This window comes from Sparus aurata, chromosome 5, assembly GCF_900880675.1.
Source record: "Sparus aurata chromosome 5, fSpaAur1.1, whole genome shotgun sequence".
NCBI lineage: Eukaryota > Metazoa > Chordata > Actinopteri > Spariformes > Sparidae > Sparus > Sparus aurata.
Window position 1 is genome coordinate 34,431,275 of NC_044191.1, and position 24,201 is coordinate 34,455,475.

Below are 24,201 nucleotides of genomic sequence, written 5' to 3' on the forward strand. Positions count from 1 at the left end.
ACAATCATTTTTATGGAATTTTATGATAAAATCTGCAAATGAAAAAAAAATCTAATGAAAAAATGTGAACATGTTCATACAGAACATGAATCTGAAAGTCAGGTTCAAAAACCTCGTTTCATTTGTTGACATAAGATTTTTAAGATAATTTAAGTGGGACGTGATGGAGCGATGATGCTGAACATTGCTTTGTTCATCTAAATCAGGGAATTAATTAATTAATTTAATGCATTTTTTTTCATCTTTAGCTAATTATATTTGCTTTTTTTCCCTTCTGTCTTTCAGTTGCTGTTTTAATGTCTTAATGTTTTAATTTTGATTAATTTCTATGTCTCCGAATGGTTCTATAGAAATAAACTTGCCTAAGTGAGGTTTTATTTGACTGACGATTTGTAGATCTCAACCTTTAGATCTCTAAACATTGTTTTAAACAAAGTACTAACGAATATAGAATAGAAAACGGGACCTGAAATAAATCCAAAATGCATTTTAGTCAGGTTAGTTTTGTTCCTTCTGGCTGATGAGTCATTTAAGTAGCTCTCGGAGTGGGCGTGTCTTGACGTCATGACGTATGTGGGTGTTACGTAAACCGTTCGGCGCAAAAATTCAAACGCCGAGCAGGAAGAATAGCTGCAGCCTGCTCTGTTTCACTTCGGCCATATTACAACTTAAAACCGGCCGAAAGAAAACATCTCCGGATTTTCGACGTTGTGAGGACCGGTGAGTGAACAAAGGAAGATTTGTTGTACAGCTCTTGTGTGTCAGTGAGCCGGCCAGCTAACAATGATAGTAAAAACACGTTGAGGGTAGCTAATGCTAACCGTTGTTATGCTAGGTTGTATGTATATGCAGCTAACGTAGACAGCTCGCTGAGCTTCACAAACGTTTGTTGGTTTTGTTCGGTTAGCTTGAAAAACACGCGGTGTTAAATTAAGGCTTTACCTTCTCAAAAAGTGTTAGTGTGTTAGCGATAACTTCAGGCAACTTTTAGGTTAATTAAGCTACTTTCTGGTGCGGGATCCCTTTTGTTTATCACAGTGTCGTTCAGCTAAGGTTACCTTAAATCAGAAATTAGTGGCTGGTTAGTGGTTTGAGGTAACGTTAAAGGAGGCAATATGTTACCGTGTGTGTGTGTATATATATAAACTGTTATTTTACGTATTTTAAAGGTCACCAGTGAATCTCAGTTTTCGTTTTAAGTCTTGTGCATCCTTCCAGCAAGCGGTTTATGGGGTGTTTAAATATTTTACATAATGTAGCTTTCATGATAACTTGTTTGAAAGTCATGATTCATCTCATATGAGGGTTTCTTAATTGATTCCTCATGTTTACATGTGGCCAACTACTGTATGTCAGCTCACTGAGGAGTCAAGGCTGTCAAACTTTAAAATCCAGATGGAGAGTAAAAGCTCAAAATCTGCAGATTTCTCAGACTAGTTGTCTCTTGCACAACAAACAATGTTATACATGCATTCAAAGAACTTTCCATCCTATTAGGGATGCACCATATGGATTATTTTCAGCTATATGATAACTGCTAATGACCTGACTCTAATGGGCGATACTGATGAATTAACCGGTAATAGAAACCAATATATTTGAGTGCTGTTTCATGCACACCTGACTGTAAAAAAGGCCAAGATAGTTTATTTGTTCTTCTGTACCTGTGTGAAATACTGCCACCTTACCTGTTCTGTCTTTCTAAACACTGAAACATGATCCCAGATATTTTTTCTTCTGAGAGTTGAACTTGGAATTGCATCAACATGTAGCTTCTGTGTTTGTTTGTGTATTTGTCTCCAGCTAAGATGAGTGCAGCCTCTACTCCGGTCTCCCGGGTACGTCAAGGATGGACGTCATCCTCCTTGAAGAACAAGGGCCTGTCCCCTGCAGCCTGCAGCACCCCGCTCCTGGCAGCCTTCCCCGGCAACGATGATGAGCAGGAGCGACGTCAGCGCCGAAGGTCAAGAGTCATTGACCTTCAAACTGCCACTGACTCCTCCTTCAACGACTCTGCATCTCATAGGTAAGATGTGAAGACTGAGATTTCTGCTTTTTACTGTTTTGAGACTGACTTCGTTAACATACTGTTTTGTGAAGCTTATAGTGCAACTTTTAGCTCACTAACAACATTTAAATTATGGCTCTAGCAGACAATGTTCTGTCTGTCCTGCTTGTCTGTATCTTGAGAGCGTAACGATAATCTTGTTTTTGTATGCAGTGCTGCAGGAACTCCTGCCGCCGTGCCCAAGCTGTCAAATGCACAGATCTCTGAGCATTACTCCACCTGCATCAAACTCTCCACTGAGAATGTAAGTCTTGAAGTGTCACAATGATAAAACTGGAAACAGAATGACTTTTCTATTTGTCTTTTACATTTTCAGCTTATTTAAGATGTTTATCTATCATACTACTACTTCTATTGTGCCTTTTTAAATAGAAAGTTTGAAGAGCTAATAGGAAATTTAATAAATGCCTTTTCTCTTTTTCTTTTTCGCAGAAAATCACCACCAAAAATGCCTTTGGTCTGCATCTGATTGATTATATGGCTGATATTCTCAAACAGAAGGACTCTGAGCTCACAAACTTCAAGGTTTTTTACTACTACTTATTATTTCCCAGTTTGTTTTAATTCTGAAATGATATAAACAGAGTTCTTCCAGGTCAATGCAGTATGAAGAAGTCTGATTTATTCTACAGGCAGTGTGTGTATTCTTTGTGTGCGTCCTAAAGGTGGCAGCTGGAACTTTGGATGCGAGTACAAAGATATACGCTGTGAGGGTGGATGCTGTTCATGCTGACGCCTACAGGGTGCTGGGTGGCCTCGGGGCAGAGACCAAACCTGGAGAGGGTGAGAACCTCAGCAGTGTGATTTATTTTTTATATATCATATTGGTCTACCTGTATTTTTCCAGTATTTGAACATTTTCTGAGTTTCTGCTTCTTCTTTTTTCTCCCTGTTTTCTACGTGGATCAGGCCACGGAGCAGACCAGCAGGAAGGTGATGGAGGTGCTGGAGACGGTGAAGTGACTGCTAAGCAGCCGAGGAGAAAGAGGCCTCCTAAGAAGACAGTAGAGCAGAACCTGAGTAACATCAACAGTGCTGAGTCGGAGAGGAAGTGTGAGGTATTGGGTCACCCTTTAAAAATAATACAAGTTCAAATGACACCATCGTCTGTGTCATTAAATCTGTGTTCCTGGAGGACTCTGGGACTAAACCTGTGTCCCGACCAGGCGAACCTGGGTGTAAATTTAGTTCCTGACACAAAGAGTTCCCTTACTTTGGAAATGTAAGAACTGCTTTAGATTGTTTACCTCTTCATTCACAAAACATGCTGTACTGCTACTACCATCAAAAACTGGACACGTTTTGGTCATTTAGAGGTTTATACCACCAAACACTCAGCAGATTATCAACTCTGTAGGTCAGGTGCTCTCGAGTTTCAGTCTCCTTTCATTACATCTTACTCAAACATTCAAGTCATGCAACAACAACAATAAATATATTTTTAAATTAGCATGTGAACTGCCACCATCATTTCTAAATCGTCGTCCGTCTGATTTTCCTAATCCTCACTGTTCTTCAGATGCAGTAGACACGAACAGAATACACAAAAGGTTTATTTACTGAGTTTAGTTTCTCTGGTTACTTTTACTCACTCTCCATTATGACTGCATCTCCTCTCATGTCCAGCTGATTCTCAAATAACTAAACAACATTGACTTTATGAAGACATTTACTCTGAGGTCTATTTCAGTGAATTATAGCTTGTTTTCTTGTTCACCTCTGTGTCATAATAAGTCAGTGAGGATGATCAGCTGTTCTCACCCCACCAGGTGGACCCCATGTTTCAGAGGATGGCCGCATCCTTCGATGAGAGCAGCACGGCAGGCGTCTTTCTGTCAGTTCTCTTCAGCGAGGACAGTCGCTGCGAGCTGCTGTTTCCCTCTAACATGACCCTCCTTCAGTCCAGACCCTCTTACTCTCCTCCACCTCCACAGGGAGTCCCTGCTTCCCCATTTATGTGTAAGAGACCTTAACAAAACCCCAAATAAGTGTTTTCTGTCATTTACATGAATTGATATGTGGCCGTGAAACACTGAACCGCTGTTCCACCTAGCTGTGCCTCAATACAGATGCTAAACCCAAACTTTCTGTGTTGTGTTTGTGCCAGCTGGACTGCAGCGTTCCCAGGAGAAGAGCTCCATCTGCCCCTCGCTGCAGGACTTCTCCTTCACCAGCTGGAACCCTGAGCAGGTCAGAGAAACCACAAAACCTGATATCATTAATTAATCTGATGAAATTATAATAATGTTATTATGAAAGTATAAAGAATAATGTTGCTGTAAGGTGTATTTTCTCTACATTCACACAATAATCAGTGTTATAATGTGAGTCCTCTCTTATAGTTACCAGTTTTAATATATTTGAGTGGTTCTTCAAAATTATGTGACCATCTTAGCTGCAGCATAGAGGGAAAAATCTGTCGCATTGAGCCATTTTTATGTTGTTATTTACAGATCTTCTCTTGTACTGCAGTTTAGGATCCACTTCATTATACATCAGTGGTGGTAAATCATTTATACTCTCTCTATCTGACTCTTCGTCTTCTTTCAGACTATGAATCAGCTCTTGGAGAAGATGAAGCAGGGCGAACACGTGTTTGACTTAAACGCTGAGCCCGAGCCCGAACCTGAGGAAGATGACTGCCCTGACTTCGACGCTGACTATGAGGAGGGAATGGGCGACTGTGAGGAAAGATCCAAGGAGCATAAAGAGGGTTGTGAGGCCTCTGGCTCTGGCAAAGGAAGGTAAGATCGTGAGTTTGAAGGCAGTCGAACAGCGATGTTTGTCCTCTGCTTCGAGGTAGAGAATTTAATCTTTTACCACGGACCATCTGTTGAATTAATATTTCTACTTCTGTGGAATGAGTTTCTCTAAAGTCTCTGTGGGCGAAAGTTTCTAGAGAGAAAGTTTCTTTTTCTCCTTGAACTCTTTTAGTACACGTTGGGCTATTATGATGTAAAACAGCCTCCATTAAGTTCTGTACCTGGAAAATGAATCTTCTTAATGCAGGTGTAAGCTTTCAGTCCATAATGCATTACTTATATAATCATCTGCTAAGTAATTGCATTGCCTATTATCACCAGGAGAGGTATTGAACTCGTTAGAATATACTGAATAGGTCTCTCTCTGCCTGTGTTAACAAAAGGCTGTTTTGTGTCTGTGTGTGTGTGTGTGTGTGTGTGTGCTCGTCTGAATGGTTTCTTACTGCTGGTGTGATGTTGGTGCAGGGATGTGATTCCAATTGGAGAGGGAGACATTGCCACCATGTGTCTGCAGCTGTCCTCTGAGCCCAGGGAGTACTCGTACTTCAGTCCCCGGACCATGGCCACATGGGCTGGACCCGGCTACTGGCAGTTCAAGCCAAAGCACAAATGTGAGTGAAATTCACAATTAGAGATGATGAAGATTAGTTAGAGGTTGGAGTACTTGCACATCACTTTCTATAATGTATCCCTGTACTTAGATGTAGGCAGCCTAATGCAATAACGCTGTAACAGAAAACATGTTTTTGCTCTTTGTTTATTATGATGAGAGCTGATATAGTCTCAACCAGCCGCAGTTCATCTTTATGCATAATGTACACACATTAGGCTCATGTTTGTGTTTGAGGCATTAGGGGGATAATGGTCGTCCTCTCCTGCTGAATGTGTGCAGAGTAACAGCTGTCTGTCTGTCTGTCTGTTTTCATGGACTTCATCTTCTATAGTGGACCATCTGCCCGACAAGGAGCCACGTAAAAGAAAGCCCAAGAAGACCTTCGAGATAGACTTCGGCGATGATGTCAATTTTGACACGTACTTCCGCACCACAAGAGTAAGAACCATTACTGCCTCTGTTGTTCCACACACAGCATATTCACTTTTGGATAGATATGTTATTAGAGCTGCAAAGATGAATTGATTAGTTGGAACGATTGATTTAATCACCCAAGTATTTTAATAATTGAGTTTCCCTGATTCCAGCGTCTTAAATGTGAATATTTTCACTCCTCTGTGACGGTAAACTTGTTGGTTGTGGAAAAAACGAGACTTTCGTGAACATCGTCTCGGCTTTGAGAAACACTGATTTACATTTTCTGATAATTTTATAGATAAAATAACAAATCAATGAATCAAGAAAATAATCTTTAGTTGCTGCCATAGTACAACTGTTACCTAATGCTGAGTATTTAAGGAAAAGTGCGACATATGAAGAAACCTACACTGTTTTTATTCATGATTTGACTTTAAGTAGGCAGAAGGAGCAGATAAATATGATCTGATGGGCCAGAATGAGGATGTTTGAGGGCTTTGTTGCTGCCAGGAATATTTGTATATACATGGTCCACGATAATTCTTCCTCATGTACAAGAAAAGCGAAAGAAAAAGAAAGAAAATAGCCCAAAACAAATAAAGGTGCTTTCACATTAGAGACCCGGCCCCAGATTCACTCACCCCAAAGTCCAGTTGGTTCTATTACAGTAAACATTAGTGTACCGTACTCGGGCAAAGTTCACGATCCAGCCACAGGCTGCCTGTCTACCTGTCTACCTAACAAGCTGAAGAATTGGAGAGAGCCTGAAGAGGTCGGTGTGTGTTTACACCGCAAAACTACAGCTCAAAATCCTCCAAGAACAGACATTTCCAGGGCGCGTCCTATAAGAAGTAAAGTGAGATTCATGACGCTGCTGCTGCTCCTTCTTCTTTTTAGTGTGTATTGGCAGATCACAAATCAACTACATGCATACCTCCACCTTCTGTATCGGACTCTATATATATGCAAGTGTACAAGTGCAATCGTACCTAATGTGAAGACACCCAAAGGATGTTTTACTGCAAGCATAAAAGTTTCTGTTACAATGAAAATACAGATTTTCAAAAAAACCAAACTGCAGCTTGTGTCTGTTAATTGGATAAGCTGCGGGTGGTAATGACAGTAAATCATCTCCTCAGAATGAATCACAAATATGTCACTTAATTCAGTTTATGAAAGTGTTTTGAAACGCTGTAATTTTTTTTTACATTTATCTAAAGAACAGCCTAAATTCTGTCCACCTGCAAAAACCCATTTTACTCAGCACAGCGCTGCCCGGGGCGTCGACACCTAACAGCAGAGTCAGAGGTGGTCTGTCTCCCGTCGCAGCGTTCGATATGTGGAGGCATTAAGGTCATAACATGGTGTAGTAACCATAGCAACACAGCATTCAGCACTCTGGGAAATCTGATCCGATGTTCTTTTTCCCTTCGCAGGCCGCCACGACCATCACCAAGTCTGCCCTCAGCGCCAGCAACAAGAAGACGACTCTACCAGCAGACTTCCAGTTTCCACCAGAGACGCTCTCCCAGCTCAGCCTCAAACCCTCCAGCTCGGTGAGTCTTTACACTCCGGTCAGCTGATGGGGTGGGAAAAGGGGTCAAAGTAGAGACGTAGTTTTTGTTTGTGGATTCGGTCAGAGTTCAGTCATCGTTTTCTGGATGTAAGTGACACGGTTCCTTTCAGTCCTGCAGAGGTCACACATAGAAAACAGTTTGGATGACTGATTATTTACAGGTTAGATGTAAATCTTTGGGGTCAGATTGAAACATCTTCAATCTTTTTCACTACTGAAACCCCGTATTAGTCAGATGTTGCTTCAAGTGTGACGTCATTATCAATTCAGTCCACAGAAACATCAGAACATGTCGGCACACTTAGATCATTCTCACAGCAGTCGTCGTTTTACATTAAATTACACTTTCCCAGTTGAAGAGCTGCTACGTTCACCTTTCAATGCACCCGGAGTTTCTATTGTATTATTATTGTTTTTGTTTGTTCTAGCTGAGTCAAGAAGGGCAGAAGAGGCTGTCCGGAGAGCTCGGAGAAGGCATCGGAGACTACGACTACAACAACGCCAACGACACCGCCAACTTCTGTCCCGGTCTTCAGGTCCGCTCTTCTCCTTCTGTGTAGTATTTGATTAACTTCTCTTTATTTTATTCATATTTTAATAGACTTTCTTTTTCTAAGGAGTAGAGATGAGTCATAGAGGTTAAAAATAACATTATCTTGCAGTGTATTTTAGTCAGTGTCGCTCTGATGCTGATCTGTAACCACATCATTTTCATCTTTCTGACCTTCGTTTTCAGGGTGGCGACAGCGACGATGATGCTGAAGGGTTTGCCGGTTCAGATGACACCCAGCCCTCAGGTGATAGTATACCTCCGCCCTCACAAGATCTAGAGGGCATCTCAACATATGGGGAGGATGATCTGGTCCCTGAACCACACAGGGTGAGTGACCCGGGACTTTTGTTCAAGTCGAACTGTACGTGGGTCTGTTTAGGGACTTACATGAACTTCCTTTATTCTGTTTTTGTAGGTCAACAAGATTGAGATAAACTACGCTAAGACGGCAAAGAAAATGGACATGAAGAGACTGAAGACCAGCATGTGGACTCTTCTCACTGAAAGCCCAGAAAAACCCACAGACGTAAGTGACGCTGAGAGAAAAGCCATGTATCCGCTTTGTTTATGTCTGCAGGCATATAAAGTGGTGCATTGGCTCTGGTTGTGGGTCATTAGTGAGCAGACACGCAGCCAGTCAGAGATGTTAGCGGTGTTTATCTGTTACTACATGAGTGTTTGATGAGTTTGTGCCTTAATGTTCCCTGCAGGAGCCGCCGACTGTGGAGAAACCAGAGGTGTGTGGGGAGAAAGTCTTCAGTCAGACCACAAAGACGCTGCTTCAAAGGTACCAGCAGAGCGGACCTCCTGCCATGACACGCCACTAATGAGGATGAATAATGGCAGAAAGGGCAGCGCATGCAAATATATGTGTCTTTGTGTTGGGTTTGACCTGTCTTACAGATATGGAATCCATCTTTACTAATACGTCTCTTTCTATATATATTTCAAGATATTTCTCAGTTATATCATCTGAATGTTGCTGTGAATCAGTGAGAAGCAGAATCAACAAGATCTAAAAGCTACTGCAGGATTTAATGGCATGACCGATTGAATGGAAAATTAATAGTTTTTGTGCTGTTCTCCTGTTTTCTGTGTTGGTCCAGGTTGCCGAACACGATGGCTCAGAACCTGTCGGTGCCGCTGGCGTTCGTCGCTCTGCTTCATCTCGCCAATGAAAAGGTGAGTTCTACTTTTAAAATCAGCCATTTCAAATTAATATTATGGCAGGAAGGACAATTCATTGTAAGAAAAAAAAAGATATAGATGCATAACAGAGTTTGAAAATGTGAAACTAAAACTAATTCAACATTTTGGGAATTGTGTTTATCCACTTTGCTGCAGAGAGTTTGATGACAAGATCAATACCGTTCTCATATCCATTAAATACGAAGCTAAAGCACCTGTTTGGTTTAGCTTAGCTTAGCCTAGCTTAGCAAGAAGCTAGCCTGCCTGTGTCCAAGAGTGACTAAAGCTTGAAAAGGCAACGAGAGACGAGGAAGGTTTTATTTTTCACATTATCTTGTAATATTCTCACATGGCCAATAAGAAAAGTGATTCAAACATGTAATTTGCTACAAATGGATACAGAAAGCTCCTTTAATTAATATCAAAATAGTTAGCATTTAATTTGCTTGCTATTATGAATCAGTTGATTGGTACTTGATGAGTAAAAATCTTATTTACCTCTGCACTGCAAATAAGCAAATCCTCCAATATCTAATATCTTTCTCTATGTTTAACATTTCAGTGAAACGCTGTTTAGTTATAAAAACAACATAACATCCACCAGAAAAGGTTATATATGATTTGCTGGTAGGTTTGTTTACATTAATATAGATCAAGACAACAAATGAATCACTGATTAAAGACTCAAAACGTACTTTTAACTGCAGGTTCTTCACCTTTAATGTTTATTTTCCCCCGTGGAAGTAATGTATAATACCTAAAAATGATAATAGAGAGAGAAAGAGATTTTTTTCTCTGCTCCAGAGTTTACTTACATCTTAAACCTGGAATTCTCTTTCTCCGACATGTGGCCACGCATAGTATTCATGTCTATTTATTGTAGAGTGAAATGTGGAATATGTTTTGTTTTTAACAGAATCTGGAGCTGGTGAAGGTCGACGACATGTCAGACATCATCATACGACAAGGCCTCTAAATGACGGGCTGCTTCCTGGAGAATCTCTGTTATTCTTTCACGCTGTTCTCTAACTCTTTTCATCTCTTTAGTTTGTATAATATCCGATATGTCTGTGTTTCTCTCTGTGTCTAAACTTGATGTTTTTATTTGTTTTCTAGTACACACAGTAATGTAATCTGTCCGAAAAGTCAAATCTGGCACAACATTTCTCTTTTGCTTTTATTCTGAACTATTGATGCGTATGTGTCGATAATTTAACTGCTCCACCTCCGCACAAAAATGTATATTGTCCCAAAAAATAAAAGCTTTTTTTTTTCTAAAAACGTGTTGTAGAGGTGGATTCCAAAACATTACCTGTAATTTTCTCCATTATTCCCCATTTCACAGAACGAGACAGACGGTATTTTTAGCACTCTGGATAACGATCTTCCCGGCAGGCATTAGCTAAAGTGGACATAATGGGCCGGATTATTTTTAGCTGCTTGAGATTAGGAGCCGCCTGCAGCAGCGCTCTGACATGACAGCAGGTAATGATCAGCAGTTAGGCGTCGCCGCTGCCTTCCTAGATAAAGGTGAAACCGGTTGGTCGGGGCTGGTGCTGGTGCTGCTGGCTGGGGCGTGACGTCAGTGTGTCACACGGCTGCAGAGACGGGAGGAGACAGTCAGACAGCTGGTTCAAGTTAAAGAGTTATTCCGGCTTCTCCCAGTAATGGAAGTCGAGCACATGATGAACCAAACTGCTGCTTCAGAGAGGATCGTTCTCACCTGCGTTTGATTTCTGATCATTTGATGTGAATGATGTAATGTGACTGTTGAAACACTGAACCACAGACCGGAGTGAAGCTGTAACGGCCGTCTGGAGAGGAGGATGTTGCAGAACACGGTGCGGTTCATTTGTAATATTTAGCCATGTTAAAGGAGCAGTCTGTAGTTTTGGGGAAGAAATGTTAATGAGAAGAGAAAGATTTTCATTGATGGTGGCGGACCCTGCCATCTTTTATCACTTCAAACTGTTCTGGGACCTTATTTATTCACTGATGGAGAATATAAACCTCTCTGATTTGTATTATTACCTCAGTTTTAATTTCTTCTCCAACACTACGTACTGCCACTTTGATTTAAAAAAAAAAAAAAAGACAATAAAATCACACGTTCTCACTTCGGATTTCTGTTTTGTTGAAAACATATTTACAAATATAATAAATACTGAATAAACATGTGAGCATGAAGCTGCGAATTCAAATGCCAGTGTTGTAAGAAAGAAACTTACTTCCTGTTTCCAGTTTAATAACTTTTTTTTATTGCTTAAAGGGGCACTAAGTACTTATAACAACTACAAAAAAAACCTCAGTTTTAATATTTACAGCATGATTAATGGTGTAATCAGACAAACAGCAATATTTTGACTCTGAAATCAAAGTAAAACAGGATGAAACTGTCATTTATTCAGTTTATTCATGTGTCACGAACACAAAGAGAGTTTGTTTTGGCAGAAATAAATCTTTCGCCTCTGATTAATGTTTCATTCCTAAACCTACATAAAGGCCTCTGTTCTTTTGTTTGATCATAAACACAAGAGATGACAACACCCAGCTGAGCTCTGAGCTCAGCTGAGAGGAAAACAAAGTGTTGTGGAACTGACTGATGGGTTTATTCAGTGATTCAGTCATGAGGCCCGCAGCCAGCATGAACATGATGGAAACACCTCGGTGTGACGCCATCCTGAGGACAGAGGAGGGAGAGCAGCAGCAGCATGCTTCAGTACACAGCGATGAGGAAATCAAGGGGAGGGCCTTCAAAATAAAAGCACGCAATTGTTGGTCATATGTCATCTGATTACAAATTCAGGCCATTATATATCTATCTATCTATCTGCTTTTTCTTACTGTAGTTTCGAATATATTTTGATGTTGCAGTTTACCTTGGTGAAATGTGATAAAATTCGAAAACTATTTAATTCTCAGATTCGTTTTCTTCTTTTACATTCTTTAAAGTTTAAGATTTCAAACGTCTCAGCATTTGAATGTGACTGTTTTTAACTACATGCTGTCCTGTATGGTTTTCTGCCATTTATCTTTTATGCACAATAGTTTTATTTGTGTTTTGTCATATTGCTTATCATCTGTTATAATCTTTATGCGCCCATTCTGTTTTTTTAATTTTTAAAAACATTGTAGTTGTGCTCTCAACATCATTGTCAATGATTTTCCAAGTTTTAAATAAAAGCTGAATTAATTCATTAAAAAAGTTATTTAATTTAATTTATTAATTTACTTAAAAAGTTGCTAAACTAACATTACCAACAGTCAGAGATTTAAAAAAAAAGAGATTTGTCCTATTTTATATCTGTTATACTTTTACTTCTTATCTGTTATAATTTTTATGTACACAGTCTGTTTATTAATTTGTTGTTTCTGTTTGTTTCCTTTTTTTTGCATCTATTCTGTTTTTTTTGTTTTTTATTTGTGCTCCCAACATCATTGAAAATTAGGTCTTGCCTTTAATGATTTTTCAATAATAATAATAATAATAATAATAATAATAATAATAATAATAAATTAAATAAAGATGGAATGAATTAATGAAAAAAGTTATTTTATTTTATTTCATAACTTAATAAATTGCTAAACTCACTTTACCAAATTAAAAAAAAACAAAAAAAAACTAAACATTTTTAACATGAATAGATGAAAAATAGAAAACAGAGAATTTTAAAAATTTAAACCGGACCCAGATATTGCCCACAGTGGGAAACTTCATTGAATGGAGATCTTTAAAAAATGTTTCTATTCTATATCCGTTATACTTTGGAATTCATCTTGAAACTCGGAACTTTTAAAAAATGTGTCTAAGTAGTTACGCATTTTATTTTGAAAGGGTACTCCGGAAGCAGCGGTTGTGTAACCAGGTACTTGACACCTGAAGCGAAGGAATTCAGTTTGAAGAAAAAACAACAACCAGGAAGTTAAAGCGAGGAGGAAACGAAGTCCGTGTGGAGGAGCATCAAACTCTGAGGAGCTTTTAATCCGCGTATAAAGTCCAGTTCAGTCCAGAGGAACCAGGTTCGGCGGGTTCGGCTGTGAAAAAGGACTGCTTCCAACAAAATGGACATTGATCCGGTAGGTGATCCGGCGGTTCTGTGTGTGTGTGTGTGTGTGTGTGTGTGTGTGTGTGTGCTGAGCCGTCACCATGTTGAGACTCGACGTGCAACAGGTGGATCCGCACACAGAACCACTTTCAAACTGTCGAACCGAGTCTGGACTTTACTTACAAGCAGTGTGTGAGGCTTTAACTCCACTTGTAGAGAGAGGAAGTCCAACAGGTTCCGAACAAAAATGGCCTGAAGTTCCACCCCGCTGCTGCTGCTACTGCTGAAAGCATCCGAACACAACAGAACCGAACCGAACCGAACCGGTGTTATTCATCAAGATCACACGATTAACTTTACATTTAGTGACGTCACACACCTTATATGTGCGTTTCCAGGGTTTTATTTCAGTTTAAAAGTTGATTTTCAGCCGTTCATTGCTGCCGACGCCTCCATTAAAGGGCCAGTCTGTAGTTTTTCGAACTCCAGAATTTTAATATTTACATTATTAATGACGTCACAAGACAAAAACTCAGAGATATTTATTATTCCTATAAGTGCATAAAGAAGGACAATAAGGTCCAGAGATGTAGGAGCCGATCGATGAGACTCTTTCAGGGTCGAAAGGCGATTATTAGAAAGCAACGACACCGAAAACTGATGTTTGACATCGATAAAGATTTTTGTTTTTACTGAAAATGACTGTTGCTGCTCTTTAGTACAATTCCCAGTTACTTCACTTGACTATTTCCTTTTTTTCTGCTACTTTTCTCCTTCCTCTCCACTGCTTTTTATGTAAAACATTATGTTACTAATTACAGATTCAGATCATTCAGGTCAGATAGTGTTTGTGGGCAGGACGTCGTGTGAGAGGACGCTGAAGTTATTTTATTTTATCTGACAGAATAATCCCAGAGACTGATAATCAGAAAAATGCTGCCAGATTACCCGACGCTAGAAAGGTGGCAGGGTCCGCCACGTATAAACAAAGTAAAACGGTGTGAAATTGTGTTGTTCTTTAAGGTCAGTTTAATCATTTAGTCGTTAAAACAAAGAGAGTTTTTCTCCTCTGATAACATTTCTTCCCCCAAAACTACAGACTGCTCCTTTAAAAGAGTCACTCTAACTGAATTCTAGCAACTGTTAGAGATGAAACCCGACCCAGAGAAGCTCACAGCGTTTAATTAATTGACACATATCTCTGTTATGAGCACGTTTTATTAAGTCTCTGGTGGAAAATGTTTGAGTTTACTGCTCGCTAGCTTCCGTTACAGAGAACCGTTGGCCTTATTCTGACACATATAAATGGAGGTCACATGTTGTATTAACAAATCTGTGGCGAGAGAAGAAGTTATTTATATGACGCCGTGCACATTCATGTTTAAACTGAACTGAAAAGAGACTTTTAATAACTTAGTTTTAAACCTGTCAGACATTTTAAATGATGCCTGAGATTGTTGTTTTTGGTAACTTGAGGTCATTCAAAGACTCCCAGGACCTCGAAGGAGGAAATCTAAAAAAATACTTTAGTTTTATTTATGCAAGAGATGGTAGAAGCCTGGAGTCAGCGTTCACAGGACGAGGGTTCATGGGGTCTGATGTGGATCTGTTGGAGGCCACTGACATGAACATGAACTTTGCTTCCTCTGCTGACCTGTTTAAAAAAACGGACTTCTGTGGTTTTGAAACTGAACTTTCCCTCTCTTTGAAACGTTCTCCAGCTTCACCGCTGGGCTAAACCAACAAGCCTTGTTTTCCTGCAGCCTGCAGCGTTTCCTCGTGTCACTTTTCACGTCAGCGTTTATTAGAGAGCTCTCTGACGGTCTATTGTTTGCTTGTGGACTGAAAATCCTGCCATGTGCACTCACAGATTCAGGGGTTTTTCACATTTGACTAGATAAAGAAGAGCGGTGAAGACAAATAAAATATTTTTGCATTTACAGCAGCGGTTAACGTTTAGATTGATCTCATTTACATCCGAGCGTTGCCTCATCTGACAGGCTTTTGTTTGAGCGGACGAGTTTTTCCGGGCGACTGAAGTCTCGCTGCTTTGGTTTGATACAGCCGACAGTGCAGGGAACATCTTGTACTTGTCATATTTCTGTCTGCGAGCGTCGATACTTGATATCTGTCAGCCATGAGTGGGTTTAACTGACCTACTAACTCTGTTACAGGAAAGGCAGCGAGTTAAAAACCTGGTTTGATGGCACGTAAACAACGACGCACATCAAAACATCTGATGAGACGTGGACGTGCGTGATTTAACGGGGAGATAAAAAACAGAACGCGTGAAATAAAAATGCAACAGTAGCGACACATGTTGCACAAACCAGCAGCTCCAGAGGGAAATATAAAGAGTGAGGGATGACGGAGAAACATGAGCCGAGACAACAATGAAGGAAGAGAGATAATGGAGAGCAAGACAGGAAACAATGGATAGAAGGCAGCCCGGGATAGAGAGAGAGAAGGAAGGAAGGAAGGGAGGGAGCGTGACACAGCAGAACCTGCTCTGTTTCCTGGAGACGGCTTTGTTTACAGTCTGATCCTGACTCATGGGACGTGGAAGTCACCGTACGCAGACTCAGACACACATCACACTGCGTACAACATGCATGCTTTTAGAAATCACACCTACAAACAGTCGTTTGACAGCCGGCAGCTGTCACAGGCAGCAGCCCGAGAGACTGAGAGGACTCTCAGAACCAGCACCAGCTGTCACGCTCATTGTTGTCTGACAAAACTGGGGGTCAACAGAAAACACATTATTAGAAATCAAGTAGACTGAAAAATGTGGGTATTTTGGGAACCGATTTTCATCTGCAGGAAGAAAGTCTTAATGTCAAATTGTTGTGCAACCAGTGATGAAACAATCTAAAGTACAGTTTACTCAAGTTCTGCTCTGAAGTACAGTTTAAGAAGTGTGTTCAAGAGGAAGCTACATTCTGCACACGGAGTCATCGGCTGGATTAAGAACTGTGCAACATGAGCATTCAATAAAATCACTAATCACGATCACAATCAAACATCAATCTGTCAGCTTAAACTTTTACTTTATTCCAACTAAAGGATAAGAAGGGTTGTATTTCAGCTGACGCGTGTTCTGCATGTTCCTCAAATAAATCTCCTGAATGAATTTTTTTTCTGTCCGGTCTCAGGAGCGAGGAGAGGCTGCAGAGCCGGTGCCGAAGGACAAGGTGCAGACTTTGAAGGATCAGGTAGACGGAGTGAAGAACATCATGACGGAGAACGTGGACCGGATCCTGGCCCGAGGAGAGAGACTGGACGACCTCATGGACAAGTCGGAGGACCTGCAAGCAGGGGTCAGTCTTACCACAGGTTAATCCTTCTAATGGTGTGAAAGTGGGTTGAGAGGTTGTGTGATGACACAGATCCTTTTGTGGTTCACTATACATCTGTTTTTGTTTGACATCGAGACATCAGAGCGAGGAGGATGAGGGTGCTGCAGATGCACAGCGACACAGGGCTCCAATACTTCAGTTTATACAACTTATATTGGGCTGCAAATTACACACATTAGCATAATTTCACCTGCCACACTGCCAGACGGTCCGTCACAGTAATTGTTCTCCGTCAAATTGCATTTTTCTTGCCCGACCTTGAATTAAGCTCTGTTCAGGCAGCTGCACCTCGATGGCTGATTGAGATCTTTAACCTAACAACCTTTTGTCTCCGGTTCAAATGAATCACCGTGCAGACTTTATAGTTCCTCTTCATGGTAGACAGTTTGATTTAGTCGTAGCAGGAAAGACACGGCTGGAACTGATGACATTAACGATGGTTCTGTTAAGTACACCTGTGCTTTATCTGCAGTGATACTGTGGATCAAACCTTCCCTCTTAGTCTATATTCATTATCTGAAGCGTGACTTCCTCACCTGCGGTATCAAGTGACATTCACAGTGGCTCCGTTCCATTTAGCTGTGCCAGTGAACCAGCAAGCACGACACCTGGCATGAACAAAGGAGTCATTATCAGTCCACCTCCTCCAGGTGTCTGGAGCTGGTAGCAAAGACTCACCTCAACCTGCCACATAAAAGGTAGCCATTATTAAGCTAACAGTGCTAACGTAGCTCCGTGCAAAGAGAACAAAATCAGCTTACCTCCGCTAAGTTAAAGTGTACCGTCGAGATATGATGTATGAATTAGTTTTTTGATATAGTACATCTTATAGTTGATCTTGTTTGTAGATTCTGGTTCAGTGAAAACTGGTTTCAAAGCCTGGCGCTCTTCCTGGGGGGCTTTGTGAATATGTCACCTTGGACTGAACCAGTTTAACCATTTCCTGTACTCCCTGTCTTTATGCTAAGCTAAGTTACTAGTCCCATTCACACTGCTGTTTGGTTGCGAGGATCCTGCGCCAGTTCTCCTCCTCTGTGTGAGTGTCTCGAAGGCGACAAGGGGTGAAATCTCACTCCGGCACTGATCCGCCTCTGGAGGTAGAATCAGAGGCGCAGTATTGGCGATCCGAACCGAACCACTGTGAACAAATAGGCCGGCTGTGTGTATCAGGTCCTTCACTCAACTAAATAAAGAGAAATGTCCCATAAAGAAACGTTACAGGAACAAACAACGGTAATGTAGTAACTTATATGAGGAAAAAAAATACCACAGATATACGTGGATAAGTGTCTGTCCTCCTGTCTGTCCCCCTGTCTGTCCCCCTGTCTGTCCTCCTGTCCGTCCCACTGTCCGTCCTCCTGTCCGTCCTCCTGTCTGTCCCGCTGTCCGTCCCGCTGTCCGTCCTCCTGTCTGTCCCGCTGTCTGTCCTGCTCTCTGTCCTCCTGTCTGTCCCCCTGTCTGTCCTCCTGTCCGTCCCGCTGTCCGTCCTCCTGTCCGTCCTGCTGTCTGTCCCGCTGTCCGTCCCGCTGTCCGTCCTCCTGTCCGTCCTCCTGTCTGTCCCGCTGTCTGTCCTGCTCTCTGTCCTCCTGTCTGTCCCCCTGTCTGTCCTCCTGTCCGTCCCGCTGTCCGTCCTCCTGTCCGTCCTGCTGTCCGTCCTGCTGTCTGTCCCGCTGTCTGTCCCACTGTCCGTCCCGCTGTCCGTCCTCCTGTCCGTCCTTCTGTCTGTCCTTCCGTCTGTCCCGCTGTCTATCCTCCTGTCCGTCCTCCTGTCCGTCCTTCTGTCTGTCCCGCTGTCTGTCCTGCTCTCTGTCCTCCTGTCTGTCCTCCCTACTCATCACATTTCTGCCCGAAAAACAGCGTCCGTCACCAGCAAAAAACTTAAACTCACCAAGTGTTTGTGTTGAAAAAAAAAAATCACGGTGATAGTCAGCCATCCGGACCGAGACTTCATTGAACTTTCCCTCAGAAAATGGCCTCTGTCCCTGCGAGTGAGGGAGTCAGACAGCTTCCAGTTTACTGATGGTGATTATGTAATTATGTAATTTAGAGTGAAAAACGTAACTTTCCAGGATGTTTGGTGGGTCAGTATCTCAACCACTACACATCATAACAGCATCCATATGATTATATAAACTGTCCGCTGGTTTAGATTGACAGATGGACACCTGGGGAAACACCTTGAAAACACCCCGACGTCATCATCATGACGTGTACCGTCACGCCTCTTTAGGAATCACACAGCGGTTCGTCTTTCAGGCGGAGCTGCTTCGCTCTGTGTGAACGACCAATGGCGGACCAATGCTGCTTCTCTGTGTGAGAGGAGCTACAGACTGCTAGCTCCAGCTGTATATCTACGGCACGGACAAGAGAGTGAATAATCCTAAAACACCAAGGCAGCGTCCAAACAACAGGTCTGATCCTGTTTGTTTATCAGAACTTAGTGTCTGGACTCTCAGACGCTCCTGATCAGGTCAGATTCTTGTGTCCGGGTATCAATCGCCCCGCTGTTGTGAACCACTTTATCAGAAATCAGCTGATCCTCTCGTCTCTCTCCACTCAGGCTCAGCACTTCAAGCAGACGTCTCAGAAAGTGGCTCGCTCCTTCTGGTGGAAGAACGTCAAGCTGGTCGTGGTCATCGTGGTGGTCGTCCTCATCATCGTCCTCATCATCATCCTGCTGGCCACCGGAGTCATCCCCACCAGCGCCCCCGTGCCTCCTATAGTCCCTCCCACCCCAAAGCCATAAACACATGATGTACATATAGACGTAATTAAATCAGAAACAAACGCATTCCTTTTTGCACAGAATACAAAGTAATATATAGACTCGAGCGTATCACTGCTGTCCGGTGAAACCTTCGTCACTTCTGTCTTAGTTTATCGGAGGTCAAGGACTTCATGCTTTGGTTGAAGGAACTTTAATGACAATTTTGAAAATCATTTTTAAAAGCACAAATCAGTGTAGCCGTTTTATGATTCGGGTCTGCAGACAGTCTGAAGTGTTCACCTGACAGCAGCATGAAAACACTCTCTGTGTTTCACCACCAGCGGTTCAGATCGTCACTTCAGCGCGTGTGTGGATGGAAACGATGAATGTGGGTTTTCTCCAGCGCCTCGCCTTTGAATGAGATATGCACCTTTTTTTTTTTTTTTTTTTTTTTAACCAAGGATTGTTTGTGTAGTTTAAAAAAAAGAAACGAAATTTGTTGCTGACATTGGACGAATCTGTAACAATTTTTTAGGTCAGGAGATATTTAACGAAACGTTTGTTACCATGTGTCACTTTTCAAAGTGCCTGCAGTTACTTCAAAGAAGACAATCTAGAAAAAAAAATATCATTTTGTTGGAATTTTTGTTTCAACGTGTCGTTGGTGTTGAGGTCTTGCTGTTAACGACTCAGCATTTGCAGTTACGCTGTTTTTCTACTCGACAACAGAATCGCTTAGTAAAACCGATCACGTTCACTTGTCCCTCACTGTGTTGAACTCTACCGCAGTTTAAATGTGTTACTTTGGTGTTTTGGATCCAGTAAACAAACCGCCGGGCTCAGCTGTTAAAGGTCGCCTGGTGTCGGAGGATCCGGCTCTTCCAGCCGACCAGCTGAGAGCCGGATCATTTCCAGCCCCCCCGGTTCCTCCTGCAGGGTTCAGCTCCACACACTCGACCCTCACGGCTTATTCCTAGAAAAATGTTCCTCTGTCCGCCTTTTCTCTGCTGTTACTTAAGCAGTTCAGCTTAACCGGGGTCAAAATCTTTCCCATGATGAAATGTAAATACATCCTCACCTTTATGTATATTTGCAGCAACCAGCGTGTTGAAGTTCTTTTTAGAGGATATTTATTTAACGCTTAACGTCAGTCTAGTTCTTTCTTTTTCTCCTAATCGCTCATCCACACTGATTTATTATTAAGAAATGGTACCGATCAATCACTCTGCTGTGAATCATTTTCTAGAAGGACGTTTAGAAAACTGTTCTCACTCTCACGCTGACCGGATCAATGCAGCGTCGTGAGACGTCTTCAACTTGAATTCCTGCTAATTTCTGATCAACAGAACTCTGGAAGCTCTTTTTTCCTGATTGTCTTTGTGGTATTTAACGGTTTTAACTGTCTGATATGAAATAAATAGTATTTACCTTCAGCTCTGTTGTGATCGCGCTTCTTTTGTTAAGGTGCCACAAGATGGCGGCAGAGAGCTCAGCTGGTCTGAGACGAGATGCTTTACTCAGATCAGTCTTAAAGTTCAGTTCTCCCACTCTGATCAGTTAACTCACAGTTTCCTAACGAGCTGCTAATCAATGGCAGGAAGTTAAAACACTGTGAGTGTGATAACATCTATTAACTGCTTTATTATTATGTTAGTACTAAATGCTGTGAACACCTCAGACAGTGAAGAAGGAGACATCTAGTGTATTTATAATGAGGGAGAAGGAGCAGGTGTCATTTTAATGGGTTTAATGTTGTAATAATATAATAGAGAATTATCATGTGTGCGACGTGTTAAAACATGTGTGGATGGGATCTTTAGATGGGCAGGGTTTTGTTACACCTTCCAGGAAAATGTCCTGGAATGTCCTGAATGTTCAGGAAGTTCAAGTGTCCATTCTGCGGCTGCTTCAGGTGCGTTAGATTTGTGACAGGTTTGGCATGAGCGCAGCAGGAGACGAGACGGACATGGTGAGTTAACAGTCGTCTTGTGTTTCTAAGATTTTATTGCTTTACTGTTATGATTAGAGACAGACATATAGAGAGGAAAGGATTGTTGTTTTATTTTGATAGGATGATTTTTCAGGTTAAAACCCCTCAGAGGACATAAGACACTTTATTTGTTATTGTAGACAAGCATTAAATTATGTGTAATAACTCGAAACAGAAGCAACAAAATGATTCAGATTTAAATTTAATAAACATGGATCTGATGAAGCACCGCACATTTTAACTCTGCTCTGGTTTTTATATCCTGCTGGGAAGTTTAATCTATGGCTAACCACATCATGCACCAAACTTTAAAAGGAAGAAGTAAAATTAAATACAAATGTAAAAGTAACTAGTAACTAGAGCTGCATAAATGTAATGTAATAGAGTAAAAGTATGAAGGAACTATCCAGCACAATAATCCAGAACTTTCTGCAGTCACAGTGAGACAGTCTGTAAATTAAAGGTTATTCTGAAATATAGAAGTGCTGCTGACTCAACCTGGCAGTCACTCTTTCATCACTTTAACTTTTTCTGTTTCCCCGGCCCAGGAGCGAGGAGGAGTGGACTCAGAACCGGCACCACAGAGCCGAACACAGAACCTGAGCCGTCAGATAAATGAAGTCATGGACACACTGAAGGGGAACATAAACCGACTCTTACAGCGACACGAAAACCTGGCCGACCTCCTCAACAAGACGGAGGAAATGAAAGACGGGGTCAGTGTCTCTGTGGATTCTTACTCACCTGTTAAATAACGAGGATGTTAATCAATAACCTCTGTGATCATCATGACGTTCAGAACTGAAATGAACCTGATTTAAACTTAAAGCATGTTTTTATGAAGGCATTGTTCCAGCTGCACCTCGCTGGGTGATTAAGCTCATTAACTTTCTGCACAGCTGATGAAGTTCCTGCTTTCTGTCCAACCTGTTGTTCAAGTTTGATTCATTCCGGTAAACGTGACTCTTTCAGTAATTGCATGTTATCATCGCAGGAAGTACGTCCTGCAGAACAACTTCCTGCCAACAGTCTGATTAATCGTAGCAGGAAAACAGGCCACTGATATTACTCATGGTGGTGTTCCATTTAGCTTTGCAAGTGAGCCAAACAATCAAGGGTTTTAATGTCAGTGTAGTTTTTGTAGTTCTCTGCAGGGACACGTTGAGGAGTTTGAGGTCTGTTTTCTATTTGTTGCTTCACCAGTTTGTCTCGTCGTTCTCAGGCAGATCAGTTCAAGAAGACGTCGGACAAAGTGGCTCGCTCCTACTGGTGGAAGAACGCCAAGCTGATCGTGGTCCTCCTGGTGGTCGTCCTCATCGTCGTCGTCATCATCGTCCTGCTGGCCACCGGAGTCATTCCCACCAGCGCCCCCCGTGACTTCTATAGCCCCTCCCACCACCATTAAACCATAAACACACAAACATACACTTAATGTATGTTATATATCAAAATGTTAGTTTAAAGTAGATTATAAATAAAACGGGAGCGAGGACAGAACCTTGTGGTGCCCCTCAGCGATTAAAACGCAGTTTGATTCGCGACAATTTCGTCTACAAAGTTAGTTAAGTCAGTTATCCACAAAAAACCTGATTGATTCTAACTGTGGTTCTGTTCTGAGAGCCCACTGGAGGATTCCTGAACAGCACTGGGTCCAGTTTCTTTAAATAAACATCACGATGATCCAGTTTTCTAACTCCAGCTCGGAGACGGCGTTCCCGCTGCTGTGAAGCTGCTGCGACGGAAAACAAGCAGGACTCTGGGAGGCACAAGACCTTCACACTTTAACATGTGGCTCTGGTTCTGATAATCAATAAACACACGGCCCGGGTCAGCTGGGCGAGGTCAGCTCTCAGGTCCACGTCTGTTCCCACACTTCTAGTCTTCTGGAGGATCAGCTGAGAGAGATCATTTAGAGAGCCGCCGTGATTCCTGCTGTCGGACCTCAGAGTTACTAGAAATTCAGATTAATTAATGTCACCACCTGCATTCACTCAGTCATGACTGGATGACACCTGTCGCCAGGTTTATAAAATGCTTGTTTGATCGTTGTCCTCCATTTTGTGTCCTGATGAAGACCTTCAAATCGGTTGGGTTTTTTTTTTTGTTTTGAATAAAAACGCTTTAAAGTCTGATTCAAGTGTTTTTGTTCCTGCTCCACACGAGTGCACAAAGTTCCTCTGGTGTGCTGTCCTTTTTCTATAAGAGTCAGTATAAAAGACAGTCCTTGAACACACCACTGCCTCTTTTTCACAGTGCTTGAGAGACTTATTCAATGCAATATTCCTGTTCTGCTTCAGCAGGTCTCTGTGTGTGGAAGGTTTGTTTTGTTTCTGTTCGATTAGCAGAATTTACAAGTTACATTTTCTGTTATTCAATGTACTTTAACAGTTTAATGCTCCATATAATAAAAGTGTTTATTTATTCTTCTTTGCTGTTGGTTGAGCTGACACAAGATGGAGACAGAGACACAGCCTCTCCTCCTCAGCTCTCCAGGGATTCCCCTGCAGCTCCTCTGTTTGTGCCTGGTTTCTGTTTTAGTTCAGTCACAGGCGTTAAAGCAAAACCAGCACGGTTAAGCAACTGCAAAATGCCACAACGACATTTTTGTGGAGGTGTTCACCCCGTGGAAAAGGACTTAACCTCGGGAGACATTAAAAACAAAAGTGGGTCACGTTAGTTTGAGTACTGTGAAGAATGCAGTAAAAAAAAAGAGGGTATATTACAAATCAGGCCCAGCTGGTGAGGCGAGCTGCCAGAATGCCTTCTTGGTGCGAACATCTGTTTAGGATACTTGAAACGTTTAAAATCTATTGACTGATTTATCTGTCGTTGGGTTTTTATCAAATATTTCTTCACATTATTTTATCTAAGACATATCCTAACTGCAGCTCCTTCTGTGTGACATCACGGTGAACTATCCCT

At 41.7% G+C, this 24,201-nt stretch overlaps 3 protein-coding genes across 3 annotated transcripts; all 3 read left to right on the top strand.

Moving 5' to 3' along the window:
- The first annotated feature begins 603 nt into the window (after window positions 1-603).
- On the top strand, window positions 604-10,450 carry LOC115581044 (condensin complex subunit 2-like). The gene is made up of 18 exons (XM_030415863.1): window positions 604-720; window positions 1,804-2,026; window positions 2,222-2,312; window positions 2,501-2,593; window positions 2,734-2,851; window positions 2,978-3,126; window positions 3,838-4,027; window positions 4,176-4,258; window positions 4,619-4,812; window positions 5,296-5,441; window positions 5,775-5,881; window positions 7,297-7,416; window positions 7,865-7,972; window positions 8,173-8,316; window positions 8,405-8,515; window positions 8,700-8,776; window positions 9,096-9,171; window positions 10,094-10,450. Exons 2-18 carry the CDS (start codon window positions 1,809-1,811, stop codon window positions 10,151-10,153), a joined length of 2,085 nt encoding a protein of 694 aa, XP_030271723.1. The 5' UTR covers window positions 604-720; window positions 1,804-1,808; the 3' UTR covers window positions 10,154-10,450.
- A 2,574-nt stretch (window positions 10,451-13,024) lies between these two features.
- On the top strand, window positions 13,025-20,722 carry LOC115582389 (vesicle-associated membrane protein 8-like). The gene is made up of 3 exons (XM_030418351.1): window positions 13,025-13,254; window positions 16,379-16,543; window positions 19,143-20,722. Exons 1-3 carry the CDS (start codon window positions 13,240-13,242, stop codon window positions 19,326-19,328), a joined length of 366 nt encoding a protein of 121 aa, XP_030274211.1. The 5' UTR covers window positions 13,025-13,239; the 3' UTR covers window positions 19,329-20,722.
- Window positions 20,723-21,202: 480 nt separating this feature from the next.
- On the top strand, window positions 21,203-23,411 carry LOC115582070 (vesicle-associated membrane protein 8-like). The gene is made up of 3 exons (XM_030417798.1): window positions 21,203-21,258; window positions 21,828-21,995; window positions 22,502-23,411. Exons 1-3 carry the CDS (start codon window positions 21,229-21,231, stop codon window positions 22,682-22,684), a joined length of 381 nt encoding a protein of 126 aa, XP_030273658.1. The 5' UTR covers window positions 21,203-21,228; the 3' UTR covers window positions 22,685-23,411.
- The last annotated feature ends 790 nt before the right edge of the window (window positions 23,412-24,201 follow it).

What these genes read in the sequence shown, in the direction of transcription:
- LOC115581044 (XM_030415863.1), top strand. Translation starts at nt 1,809, where the DNA reads ATGAGTGCAGCCTCTACTCCGGTCTCCCGGGTACGTCAAGGATGGACG. An exon ending in CTGAGCTCACAAACTTCAAG is followed by an intron (nt 2,594 to 2,733) that starts GTTTTTTACTAC and finishes TGCGTCCTAAAG; the next exon opens with GTGGCAGCTGGAACTTTGGA. An exon ending in GCCTCAAACCCTCCAGCTCG is followed by an intron (nt 7,417 to 7,864) that starts GTGAGTCTTTAC and finishes TGTTTGTTCTAG; the next exon opens with CTGAGTCAAGAAGGGCAGAA.
- LOC115582389 (XM_030418351.1), top strand. An exon ending in CGGAGGACCTGCAAGCAGGG is followed by an intron (nt 16,544 to 19,142) that starts GTCAGTCTTACC and finishes CTCTCCACTCAG; the next exon opens with GCTCAGCACTTCAAGCAGAC.
- LOC115582070 (XM_030417798.1), top strand. Translation starts at nt 21,229, where the DNA reads ATGAGCGCAGCAGGAGACGAGACGGACATG. An exon ending in CAGGAGACGAGACGGACATG is followed by an intron (nt 21,259 to 21,827) that starts GTGAGTTAACAG and finishes TCCCCGGCCCAG; the next exon opens with GAGCGAGGAGGAGTGGACTC. An exon ending in CGGAGGAAATGAAAGACGGG is followed by an intron (nt 21,996 to 22,501) that starts GTCAGTGTCTCT and finishes CGTCGTTCTCAG; the next exon opens with GCAGATCAGTTCAAGAAGAC.